At 32.3% G+C, this 13,904-nt stretch overlaps 1 protein-coding gene across 1 annotated transcript in view; it reads right to left on the bottom strand.

Moving 5' to 3' along the window:
* Window positions 1–1,578: 1,578 nt before the first annotated feature.
* Window positions 1,579–13,904, bottom strand: part of LOC145287819 (SPRY domain-containing protein 7-like) — a 28,162-nt gene continuing 15,836 nt past the window's right edge. Inside the window, exons 3-5 of the mRNA XM_080135681.1 lie at window positions 12,369–12,529; window positions 5,237–5,339; window positions 1,579–2,775 (exon numbers count right to left, since the gene is read on the bottom strand). Of these exons, the coding sequence (XP_079991807.1) occupies window positions 2,678–2,775; window positions 5,237–5,339; window positions 12,369–12,529 (362 nt within the window). The 3' untranslated portion in view covers window positions 1,579–2,677. The remainder of the gene's footprint in view (window positions 2,776–5,236; window positions 5,340–12,368; window positions 12,530–13,904) is intronic.

Here is a 13,904-nt window from a genome sequence, read left to right as displayed (position 1 = left end):
ACTGGCTAGTGAGAATCAAAGTTTGATTTGTGAGTTTCAATGCTATTTAAGGGCAAATTTAAAAATCTGGATTAACATTTATATATATATATAGCCTTTGAAGTTTCTTTTAAACCTTTAAAACTATATAAAAAAAATTTTTTAAATGTTCTTTGCTGAAACATTATTTTGTCAGTAAGTCAATTAATTTCCTGTATTGCTGAATAGTTTTACTTACATGAACAAACAATATTACCAATGTTCTTTAAGGGATCATCAGTTGTTTATCATGAAACACTGTTTCAGGGATTTTAATATATATATATATATATATATATATATATATATATATATTCACTTCAAATTACTTTTTAATAATCTGGCCCAACATAATTATATATACAAGTTTACAATATTTAAATAATTTAATAGCAGTTCCACAGTAATTGATAGCACAGGGAATTTTTACTCAATCTTTCACTGTAGACAGCTCTATTTTTGCTGAAAGAGTTGTAATAACTATATTTGCTTTTTCAAAAAGAAATAAAATAAATTTGCACTTGAAACAAGTTCAAAAATATTATTAATTAATTAATGGCTACGAATGTTTAAGAAATATTAATGTTTCAGTTATATTTGAAAACAGGATGATAATGCAAAAAAGATTTAAACACTCAAGTTAAATTGGTGGGCAGATCTCTTCTTCAGGACAGTTATAAAAATGGATTTGTGCTAATCCAGTTGGATTCCATCAAAATTATAAACTGATTGAAATCATGCAATTCTGAATTTTTGAGATGAAATGTAAATGTTTGAATTATTTTGATTAACCCGACGATTATTCTCATCTTGGGTTTTATTAGCACAACGTTTCGGTCGCTGTACCCTACAACCTTCTTTGAGTGTTGAATACAGGTTTCCTTCTTCTCTACTAAAGAAAAGAGGGGCTAGCTCTGCATTGCAAGAATTTGAACCATGGGTTGGAGGGTGGGTCCATAAGGCATAATGAAAATTTAATCTTCAGAGGGTCACTAAGATATTTTTAGGGTTTTCCTGTGACTCAATTTGTCGGGATATCCGCGCATATATATATATATATGCATTGTTTTTTGTTTTTTTTTAAATGAAAATACACGTGAATATCGATCCTCTGTTTCGTAAAGCATTTTTTTCACTAATATTAACAATTAGCATAAATATCCCAAAAAATTGAGTCATAGGAGACCCTAAAAAAATCTCTTAGCGACTCCTGAAGATTGAAGTCTTTCTTTATGATCTATGAAGCCACCCTCAAACTCATGGTTCGAATTCTTGCAATGCAGAGCTAACCCCTCTTTTCCTTAATAGAGAAAAGGAAACACGTATTCAACACTCACAGGGTACAGCGACCGAAACGTTGTGCTAATAGCACTCAAGATGAAAATGATTGTCTGATTAAAATCATTTTATTAATTGGTCAACCCATCTTCAAACATAACCTATATTTCTGAAATGTTCATAGTCAATATAATTAAAATAACAACGTAACATGCCTTGAAATTTGTCTTTAGCTAAAATCGATTTCTTTTCTGAAATAGTAAATATAATCTCAGAAAGCAATTTTTTTTTTTTTTGTTTTCAGACTATTGTCCTCAGCAACATTGAAATTTAAATTTCTACTACATTTTGAGTGATGTGTCTTTTGTCCTTCTTCAAGTGTCTCATCCATTTATGGTCATGCTCCCTCCCTCCCTCCCTCTGCATTTAAACGTGCATTGATTCTTTGTGTACAGTGTACGTTAATCTTTCCTACATAAATGAATCCAATGAATTGATAACTTCAATGTTGATTCTTAAATCGATGAATCCATAACTTGAAATAAATCATATCAAGGACTATAAGACATTAATATTGTGATAAATCATAGAATTTAGGCTTTACTTTTGATATTTTGGTTATATTTTTTAAATGAACAGCAAAATCATCAGGTTATCAGATTTATATATGCTTACATCATCTAAATGTGGTACAGATTTGCTGGAAAGGTTTTACAAAATTTTGACAATACCAGGCTTAAGTTAATTTAGTTTTTAATATATATTTGCTTGCATATTTTTAAATTTAAGTTAAAAAAAAAAAACTCCTATTATATTCCTAAATGTAAAAGTTGTTTCCATTGCTGAGTTTTATTTTTAGGTTATTATTATTTAAAAATGTTTCATATCATCAATTGCCTAGGTCAGTAATTTTTAAAAATAAATTGTAATTACATGTTATTATATAGCTAATAACACATTCCAACAATAACTTATGAAAATTGGTTAGTCAGAATCAAAGTTTGATTTCTTAGCTTAAGGGATATTTGGGTCTGACAATGAAAATCAAACAAGATAATTTTATATGTTAGATAACAATAAAAATGATGATCCTAGTTTATTGTTCCTAATTTGAATATTAATTTTACTTCATGTTTTCTACCCCAGCCTCTTCAAACCCCCCCCCCCAAAAAAATATCCCCTCTCCCTTCCCCAAAAACATAATGAAAATAGAATGGTATAGAATGTCTGAGAGGAAAAACATTTGGAGGTGAGAAATATATATTTTTGTATCTTTCCTTTTTTGTGTGATGACAAGTTCATTAAGTGGCCTTATTCTGTGAGGACGTCCGATCCAAAATGGATCTGTGTTCTTGTGAAAGTGTGGAGAAACTGGCAGCATTCAAAGCAGTGACTGTTCGATCATAATTTTGTCAAAACCGTCTGGTGGATGGTGGTAGAATGTGCCAAACTGGACATCTAAGACGGCTCCTTCATCAACTGCAGAAAAAGAAAAAGAAAAATATAGAAGAGTTTTAAAAAAATCATGATGTATAGAAGTGCTATGTTACGTCTTATCGTGTGTTTCCATTGCCACCATCATCTTTGTGAACACAGGTTGCGTTTTGTCTGTTGATAAAATTCATGCCAACACTCGTTAGTTTCTTTAAATGGACAGAAACAGAAAACAGGTTGATCTTGTATGAGAGAAAGAAAAAGATCGATATATCCCATCTGAATGTAACATTGTTTGAAAAATAGTAACTGATTCCAGACAAACATTTACTTTTTCTTTCTTTGTAATACTAATGAGTTAAGGAGGTCGATGGATTGACAGTTGGAAAACCAATACGGTGCTTGTCTACATTTGGGCCTATAAAAAAATTTTTTTCTAGAAAAATCTTTAAAAATCTTTGATGTATGTACCCATCACCGCACGAAGATGTCATATTCCAAAAATCACATAAATCGATCAAGTAGTTTTTTTATTTAAGAAAATCAAATTTTATGGACCATATTATTGAAGGATTAGTGCACCAAATTACAAATGATCGGGAATGTAGGATCAACAAGGGCAGACAAATCGACTTTGAAAAAGAAAAAAAATATCTTTCCACCACAAAATACTTTGAAATTACTACTTTTATAGGTTTTCGGGGGGGGGGGGGGGGGGGGCTGAAAATGAAAACATTTTTGAATACAATTTAACGTAAAATGAGTACCCACACGTTGACCCCTGCCCATCTAACAAAAATTCTGTGTTTAAATTTGGGGGCGGGGAATTGATTTTCTTAAATAAAAAAAAACTGTGATCGATTTACGTAATTTTGGGAATCTTTGTGCGGTGACAGGTACGTACATAAAAGATTTTTCTTGAAAAAAATTTTTTTATAGACCAAAATGTAGACAAGCACCAGCAATTCTTCCTCCTTTATCAGAAATATGACTCATGGAAATGAGGACTTTCTGTTTTCTGGTTTATTTGTTTGGAGTAGCTGGTGTATGGAGATGTTTAATACTTTCATAACATTCACCATCATTCAACTAATAAAAACATAAATTTATTTGTAAAATCAGTTAATATGGTTTATAGAAAGCTTGAGAAGCTGATGGCGAATTCTGGCACTCATACTGGATTCAAAATAAAAACAAAAAAACACTTTTTGATCCTATTCATTTCTTGTAAGAATTATATGTTAAATCTTTACTATCTCTTCTGGTTTACTTGCTAAAAAAAATTCAAATTCTTTTTTTGTTGATTAAATTCAAGCAGCATGAAAAAAATATCCACAAAAAAGGAATTTAAAAAATAAATATCTAAGATTTTATAGTGGGGGATCACTTTTCTATATGAATTTAACGTAAAATGGGCATCAACTTCCTGACCAGTTAGCAGTAAAAAGAGACATGTAATCAATTGGAGTTTACAATTTTGGTGAGGTAGAAAACTTTGTTTTTTATTTAAACATTTTTTTTTTTTAACTGATTCCAGACAAATATTTATGCCTCATAACCAGCTAGAACAAAATAAGGAAATTGAAAAAATAAAAAAGTTAATTTTGATCCTTCCCACTGGATATTTCATTTTACTTAATTTTTTTATTTTGTATTAAATGATATGAGAACAATACGATGCGTGTGTGATAGTGTATAAGATAAGATTAGATCTGTTGACCTCAGAGGAAGATAAAATCAAGATAGTACAAGGAATGGCTGAGAGTTATTAGTAGTGTTGGGACGATTAATCAGGATCGGGAATCAGAAAAATTTGAGCTTTTTGTGGTATTGGAATCAATATCGGAATCGGAAAAATTTGAGCTTTTTGTGGTATTGGAATCAATATCGGAATCGGAAAAATTTTAGCCTATTTTCCGATGCCAAATCCGATTCCTTAAATTATCTTTTTATTTGATTTTAGTTGAACAAAAATCTTCCACTGCTTGCAGTAATAATAAAATAATAAATATTTACTGATTTAAACTTCCAATAAGACAAAAATCTCTAGATCCCGCCCCCTCACAAGTGTGTTTTTACGTTTGAGAAAATATAGGCACATTTAAGATGTGTTTTTACACAATAACACTTTTATGGTTAAATTATTTACAGATTTATAAAGAACTGGAATCGGCATCAGGAATTTAGTACGGAATCGGGAAAAATATTGGAATCGTCCCATCACTAGTTATTAGGTTTAGGTTAATAGATGTTGAGATAACAGGGTCTGGTTGCAGGAGTTCACCAAGGAAAACAAGGAAAGAAGTGAAAAGAATGGATTTGAGAGAAAGAAGGATAAAGACTTGGCCAGAGGTAGGTTAGTTAAAAAGTCAATTTCTAAAAGCTGTCCAACACATGCCAGCACAATGCTGATAAAAGTAAAAGTTTTAAGATTTAACGGTTAGAAAGAAGTGAATTCTTTTTTTATTGTAAAGTTTTTTTGTTTTTTTTAAATTTATTTACTTACCATACATAACTGGATATAAAGTACCTTTGAGTCCGCTAACTGGTGTGTTTGTAGGTTTACCATTTAAAAAGAAATTCAAATCTACATGATCGTATGCCAAGCCCTGAAAAAATAGAATAAATTATTAAATTTAGAATACTTAAATATTTTTCTTCACATAATTGCTATATAAAAGCAAACGTTTTTGTAAACTTTGCAATGTTAGCCATTAATTTGAAACAAATAGTACATAGTTCTCTGCAGATAGTGTTCCAGATGTCCATGTAGCAATATGCCTGGTTTGGGGTGAACACAAATTTCAAAAAAAAAAAAAAAAAAAAAAAAAAAAAAAAAAAGAGACTGGAAACATTTTCCATTTTCTCTGCAATTTTCTTTGTCCAGCATAATAGGTTAGTAAATTGATACCAGTTAAGTTAGCCAAATCAGCAGGGTAACGCCAAAGAAGACATAAGAGGAAGTGATAGCATATTATTTGGATTCATCAGACTATTATTCTCATCGTGTGTGATTTTCACAGCGTTTCGGTCGCTATAACATTTGACCTTCTTCAAGTGTATTTTGGCAAATTCGGGAATTTGGACAGAATTTTGAGCGGAACCTTTTATTTACTTCATTGGGGGTAGTGTACTCTTGTTCCGTCAGCCATGACTGGATAGAGGACCTCAGTAATTCGCAATTGTATTTTTCGGTTGCCCACACTGAGGATTGAACCTTCAACCTTCAGATTATTACTTTTACAATTGATTTTTCCAAGTACTCTAACCACTGCGCCACAGATCCTTGACAGAAACATTCTCAAGTTCGACAAGATACACCTGAAGAAGGTCAGAGGTTATATCGACTGAAACGTTGTGAAAATCACACTCAAGATGAGAACAGTAGTCCGATGAATCCAAATAATACGAATAACCAATCCTCATCTTAAAAATTCAGGAAGTGATAGATTTAAGAGAAAAAGAGGAATAAATAAGTACTTGGCCAGAGATATATTAGTTTTGAAATCAATTTCTAAAAGTCACCCAACAAATGATAGCATGTAAAAAAGACGTTAAACTGAATATAATGATGCAATTCTGAATTTTTTAGATGAGATGTGAATGCTTGTGTTATGTTGATTAATCGGATTATTATTCTCATCTTGGGTGTTATTAACACAATGTTTCGGTCGCTGCAACCTGCGACCTTCTTCAGGTGTTGAGAACATGCTAAGGAAGAGTTGATGATTGAACCTTCTTTATGATCTACAGACCCACCCTCAAACAAACGGTTCGAATTCTTGTAATGCAGAGTCAACCTCTTTTTCCTTGATAGAGAAAAAGAAGCATGTTTTCAACACCTGGAGAAGGTCGCAGGTTGCTGCAACCAAAACGTGCTAATAACACACAAGATGAGAATAATAGTCTGATTAATCAACATAAGACAAGCATGAATATAATGATGACTGAATTTATGAACATATCAACAATTCTATCCAAATAATTATAGTCGAAGTGTAATAAGTTGAAGTGTATAATAAAAACAAATGTTTCTATAAATTAACACTTTTCTCCTCAGATGTTATATTATTTTGTGAATATGCAAGCGAGGATTCTTCCATCTTACTTTTGAGGGGTAGAAAGGTTGTTGTGGGTTAGATGGTCGATTCCAATTGATCTAAGTTTATTTCTCCCTACAACTTTCTTCATCCAACATATCTTTTGTCATTTACATTCACTTGTTCAAGTTAAGACATTTGTATTTTGAACTAAATATAGTTTATATTTTAAATTTATATATAGATACATTCTTTATGGACTGAGAAAGTAACACAGAGAATGAGCAGATCTCTCATATACTCCTTTAAGATAAAGACATTCATTTTCTTGTGTTTTTTTTTTGTCTTCTGTTATATCATCGCCTTCCCCAACTTCTAATCATCTATTTTATCTGGTGATGATATCGTTATTGATTATATTATGTTAGGTATCGTTATTGATTATATTATGTTAGGTATGTGTATATGGTTACATATTCGTTTTGTACAAAATTCAATCTTAAACTAATTAACTGATCATTATGAATTATAGAACACAGCTGCTCAGTGTAAGGGATCATAATGTATGCTATATTTAATTTAGTTTTATGCAAATGGGGGGGGGGGCTTCATGAAAATTCAGATATTTCTGATTTTTATGAAATTTTAACAATAGGTATTAGACATCAATAAATAAAATTTATCCAAATTACAGTTCCCTTAGAATATTTTAAACGATCGTTAGAGAGCAGAATATGGGCACAACCCCCGATTAAAAATTTCAGATTTGCATTAAATTTGATCCAAAGTTACTCGATACCAATTAACCAAAATTCATTGAAGTTCAATTTCTTCTTAAGACCGCTTAAGCTCAAGCTTTAAATCTTACACATTTTCTAGAATCAAAATCATACACTAGATTTTGATGAAAGTTCAAATCAGGATTTTAGACCTAAGGTTTAGTAACATTATATGTTGATTTTAATTTTTCATAAGGGGACATAAAAGTGGTGAAAAACTGTTTATGAGAATTTTGTTTAGTTATAAAATGATTTGTTAGTTCCTCATCACACTGGGGTTATAATTTGACCTGACCCCAAAATTCAACTATTTTATAAAGTACTTAACTTCCTCTAAATCATCCAACATGTGAAATGGCCCAGTTGGACACAAAGTTATTCAATATATTACACAAATAAGGAGCTCTTCAGGCAGGTCACCTTGTATTAGACCCAGCTAAAGTTTTGGTTGTTGTTCCTGTGGAGTGATAAAACAAATGAGATTAACTTTGAAAAGTACTATAACCCAAGTGACAGAGTAAGACTAAAAATAATACTTCTAACTTTTCTCACTGAACTTTCTTTCTAAAACAAAACCAAATGAGCATTGACTTTAATTAACAACTTTTAACGAAATGTAATTTGCATAATTGAGTGGGAAAGTTTTCAGTTTCAGACCTGTAGTTCACAGCCCTTTAAATTATTGACACAGACTTCTTCGATATCTCAACTAATGAATTCTCTTCCGAAATTGGAACACTAAAAAGGGACCTCCAAACAATTCCAAGCCAAGAGAGAAAAATACATGATGGACAATTTGACAAGATGAAGATAAATGAGATGGGAAGGGATGCCAGTCAAAGGATAAGGAACACTTGGCATGTGGGGAAAGAAAGAGTTTTTTTTTTTCACTGTGTCAGCAATGCAAGTTATTGTTGTACCTATTTACTATGCCTCCCCACAGGACAGAGTTAGACACCAGGGTCGTTTTTTAACGTGGAGAAAAGGTACAAAAATAAAAATTGTCTCAGTCGTGAAGGATTTCTCCTCCACCGAAAGAGAACAAGAAATAGAAGCGCAGCATCTGAAGAACAGATACTACACTTTGATCTTGTCCCGAAGGCAAGTTATTGTTGTAAATGCCCTTTATAATGAGCATTTCACAGGGGAGGTAACTTGGATATGGTTCAAGGGAGATAACTGCTGAGTATAAAGCATATTGCCAAAAAACAAAAGGCTACTGTGGTAAAAGCCAGATATATTTGCAGAGGATGTCAACCTTGGTAGAGAGTAAGACAGCAAAACGTTTTTTTTACATTATATAAACTTTCTGCATATTGGTACTATTAAGGAGAGAAGCTATCAGAGTATAAAATCTTCCAGCATCTCGAGAGCTCTCCAGTGTACAGTTGAGATCTATCAGCTAGTTGAGCAGGTTGTTGGGAAATTTTGTTTAAGGAGTATAAGTGTAATTAGTTCATTAGAGCACATTTTGTAGAGGTTTCTTATAAAATAAGCATAGGAATGCAACAGGAGCTTGAGCATGGTAAATAATGCAGGATCTCTTAGGCCAGAAAAACTTTGTTAGAACACCAGTTCTCATTAGATCACCAAAGTGATACTTGCATCCTTGCTTAAGACTTAGAAAACTATGATAATAATGCTCATGTCGGTGCACAATCTAGAGAGAACATGATTACCTACTGAAGAGAATTATCCTATGTGTCTAAAGGTCTCTCTGTTCAGGGGTTTGTCAGGACAACCTGGCATGAGGATACTTTTCCACTACAAGTAAACATTGACCAAATATTCAAAATCACATTTCATATTCACCGCCCAAATAAGATCTCCTCGATATGATTAACCCACGCTATGGCTTTTATGAAGGAATGATGTGCCTTATCCAAATGATGTTACCTCAAGTAGCAACACAAAGCTGGATACTCCACAAGACTAGCTGAATTCTCATCCTGGAATTCAGTAAGACTAAGAGACAAAAAGGATAAATACACTACAACATTAAAAATTAAATTAAATATTAAAATGGTTAATTGGGGAGAGGGAAATTATGTTCTCAACTTCTTTACTAATTCAGTGTTTGTTAAATAAAGAACATTAATGGAACATCCGAATATGTAAGTATCTCATACAGAGTTCAAGTGTTAGCTCCAAGTAGGTGGCTCCTTGATTTCAGAGAAATTCAACAGAAAGAAAATGAAACAAAGTCAAATAAGAGATAGTAATACAATAAAACTATGCTTGTTAATGGCCGGCATATCTAAACACATGATAATGGCCGGCATATCTAAACACATGATAATGGCCGGCATATCTAAACACATGATAATGGCCGGCATATCTAAACACATGATAATGGCCGGCATATCTAAACACATGATAATGGCCGGCATATCTAAACACATGATAATGGCCACCATATCTAAACACATGATAATGGCCACCATATCTAAACACATGATAATGGCCACCATATCTAAACACATGATAATGGCCACCATATCTAAACACATGATAATGGCCACCATATCTAAACACATGATAATGGCCACCATATCTAAACACATGATAATGGCCGGCATATCTAAACACATGATAATGGCCGGCATATCTAAACACATGATAATGGCCGGCATATCTAAACACATGATAATGGCCGGCATATCTAAACACATGATAATGGCCGGCATATCTAAACACATGATAATGGCCGGCATATCTAAACACATGATAATGGCCGGCATATCTAAACACATGATAATGGCCGGCATATCTAAACACATGATAATGGTCACCATATCTAAACACATGATAATGGCCGGCATATCTAAACACATGATAATGGTCACCATATCTAAACACATGATAATGGCCGGCATATCTAAACACATGATAATGGCCGGCATATCTAAACACATGATAATGGCCGGCATATCTAAACACATGATAATGGTCACCATATCTAAACACATGATAATGGCCGGCATATCTAAACACATGATAATGGCCACCATATCTAAACACATGATAATGGCCGGCATATCTAAACACATGATAATGGCCGGCATATCTAAACACATGATAATGGCCGGCATATCTAAACACATGATAATGGCCGGCATATCTAAACACATGATAATGGCCGGCATATCTAAACACATGATAATGGCCGGCATATCTAAACACGATAATGGCCGGCATATCTAAACACATGATAATGGCCGGCATATCTAAACACATGATAATGGTCACCATCTCTAAACACATGATAATGGCCACCATATCTAAACACATGATAATGGCCGGCATATCTAAACACATGATAATGGTCACCATATCTAAACACATGATAATGGCCGGCATATCTAAACACATGATAATGGTCACCATATCTAAACACATGATAATGGTCACCATATCTAAACACATGATAATGGTCACCATATCTAAACACATGATAATGGTCACCATATCTAAACACATGATAATGGTCACCATATCTAAACACATGATAATGGTCACCATATCTAAACACATGATAATGGTCACCATATCTAAACACATGATAATGGTCACCATATCTAAACACATGATAATGGTCACCATATCTAAACACATGATAATGGTCACCATATCTAAACACATGATAATGGTCACCATATCTAAACACATGATAATGGTCACCATATCTACACACATGCTGGAGTTGATGCAAAAGATGACAGCTGTACATAACTGAACCACTTGAATTGCTAAGTAGAAAAGAGATTTGTAATTCCGTCAATACTATGTTAATATTAAAGCTTAACTGATAGGATCTTTTCTTCCAGTTTGCAGCCGCACATCCACTTAATCATGGCATGATCATTACACCAAAGCCATTGAATATCAGAAATGTTTGCGACCAATGTCTCTTTGACACGAAACAAATATTTTTAAAATTACTTTTTGGATAACTATTTCCACTCAACTGTTTTCCAAATAATGCCATAATATTTTCTGTTCTTTGATCACTGTATCACTGATACAATTACTAATGATTAATGGATAATTATTAAGCCTCTCCAAAGTTTTTCGAGAGATAATAAATTGATAATTCATAAATAAGCCACATTGCAAGTTCTCTCCCTTGGGCGATCAGAATTCTTTAGAATCACAATACATTGAAAATAATACAAGGTGTATTTCTTTTGCATTTCAAAGCAAGATCGGCACGCTGGCCAAATGATAATGAAACCAGAGTTTATAATACTTGGATCTAGAGTTTGAATTATCTGATTAATGATACGATTACCTAATTTTATATATTGACAAGCATAAAATAAAACTTATGTCTTAGAAGGATTTTGTAGTTTACTTGAAGCATTGTGCAAGATGTGAAAGGATTGTGTTTGACGGCTATTACAATGTTGTTATGGAAACCGTCTATGTAGTAAGATAAATAACAATAACAATATTGTCATCTACAATTCAAGGTGAGTATTGTCTGAAGGTAGCGGTTTCAATCCCACTGAAAGCTGGTCAGAGGATTAGTTAGCCAAACCGTGGTGAGACGACAACAACTATGGAAGGCAGTAATTGCTATGGATGTAGTTGGAGGATTCGAAATTCCTATCCCATCGCGTTTAACCACCTGAATAATAAGAAATAATTGGCCGAAACGTCTTGAAACAACAACTAGAAGATGAGGATGATAGTCAACAAATAAATAAAAATAAAAAATCATACAAATTACTCATCTCAAAAAGAATTCCAAATTAATTCAATAAGACAATATTGTTATTCTGTAATGTTTAAAAATGTTACATGTATTTATACTTACAATGATGTCTCCTTCTTGAGCTAGCTCTGGTATCTGGGTCTTCACTTCTTCATTATAATACAATTTACCATCACTTCGGAGAACCCAGGAATCAGCTTCCTTACCCAAGGGAAGAGAATTCAAGTCTATTTTTCTTAATGCTAAACCCACACCCCATGATCCTGCAAATAAAAGAATACACATAATTTTTTTTTTTAATAGTAAATAAAAAAATACCAATAAAGCCTCTTAAAACAACTCAATTCTCTGACGTGCAATTTGAGTTCAGCACCAAATTATGCTGGTTGTTGAAAGGAACAAGTTTTGCATAAAAACATATCATTGATAATCGTTCAAATATGCCAGAAGAATGGCTTTCGTTTCCATTAAAATATCTAAAATCATTCATGAAAAAAAAATTCAAGTTCAGTTCTCATATAAAAATAAGAAACTGTTCTAATTTAGTTCTTCCCCCCCCCCAAAAAAAAATGTATAATTATATTAATGCCTTTCAAAAAAATAAAATAAATAAAAAAATATGTCAAGAACATGCTTTGATTGATTCCAAGTGCAAAAAAGAAGCTCAGTAGCCAAAAAAACATTCACATTTGTTCAGAGGCTAGAAAAATACATGCTATTGTTCACTCTGTGGTTGTAAGGATTTATAAATATTTCTTAAAATAAATACTTGTATCTTTTGTAATTTGAAAATTTGAAGCAGAAAAATCAGTTTTTCTTCTTACATCAATAATAAGACATGTAAATTAATGTATCATTTTTGGGGTTTATTAAATATTAAACTATTACATTGTACTAAAATTGTTGTGTCTATTTAGTCAAAGTAACAATTTGAATATATTAACTTATCAATAGTAAATAAAAAAAAAAAAACTATACCTTTTCCATTTCCAGTTTTCTTTTCCAGTCAAAAGTACAAATCAGATTGTATTAGTTTTTTTCTTAGTCTTTGTATTTTTTGTTTATTACATTTTTTTCTTAATGGAATAAGGAAATTCTTCTTCTTAGACATTTTTTTGACTTTTTTACCAATGATTCGCAATTTATCAAGGCTGAAAGCAACTCAAATATAAGGTTTAAATTACATCATCAAGCTTTGGTATTTAAAGTACTACATGTGTCGTGGACTTTAGAAGGGGCAACAACAAGCTTGCTTGTTCTCCATCAAAAGCATGAGATGCTGCCTAGAGTTACACACCCCAGTGTCCAAGCAATCACATGATGAAGAATATTATAAGAGGATTGAAAACAATAAATGGAATGAACAAAAATTGATTATTACAGTTCAAATTTTTGGAGATGAGCTATGAATTTTTTAATTATTTTGATTAATCAGACAATTGTTCTCGATTGTTATCTGCACAACGTTTCGGTCGATGTAACCTTCGACCTTCTTCAGGTGTAAAAGTTACGTTTTGGCAGGAATAATTTCTAAATTTGTATGATTAAATTTTTAATTAAATCCATCAACCAATTGTACATAAAATAATACAACAATGGAAAAGGCTTGAAAAGCTCTACCAAAAACTAGCAAATAAC

Source organism: Euprymna scolopes, chromosome 11 (assembly GCF_053919585.1).
Source record: "Euprymna scolopes isolate OS-2025 chromosome 11, ASM5391958v1, whole genome shotgun sequence".
Classification (NCBI taxonomy): domain Eukaryota; kingdom Metazoa; phylum Mollusca; class Cephalopoda; order Sepiida; family Sepiolidae; genus Euprymna; species Euprymna scolopes.
Note: the sequence above shows the minus strand (reverse complement) of the source record. Positions and strands in the feature narration are given on the sequence as shown.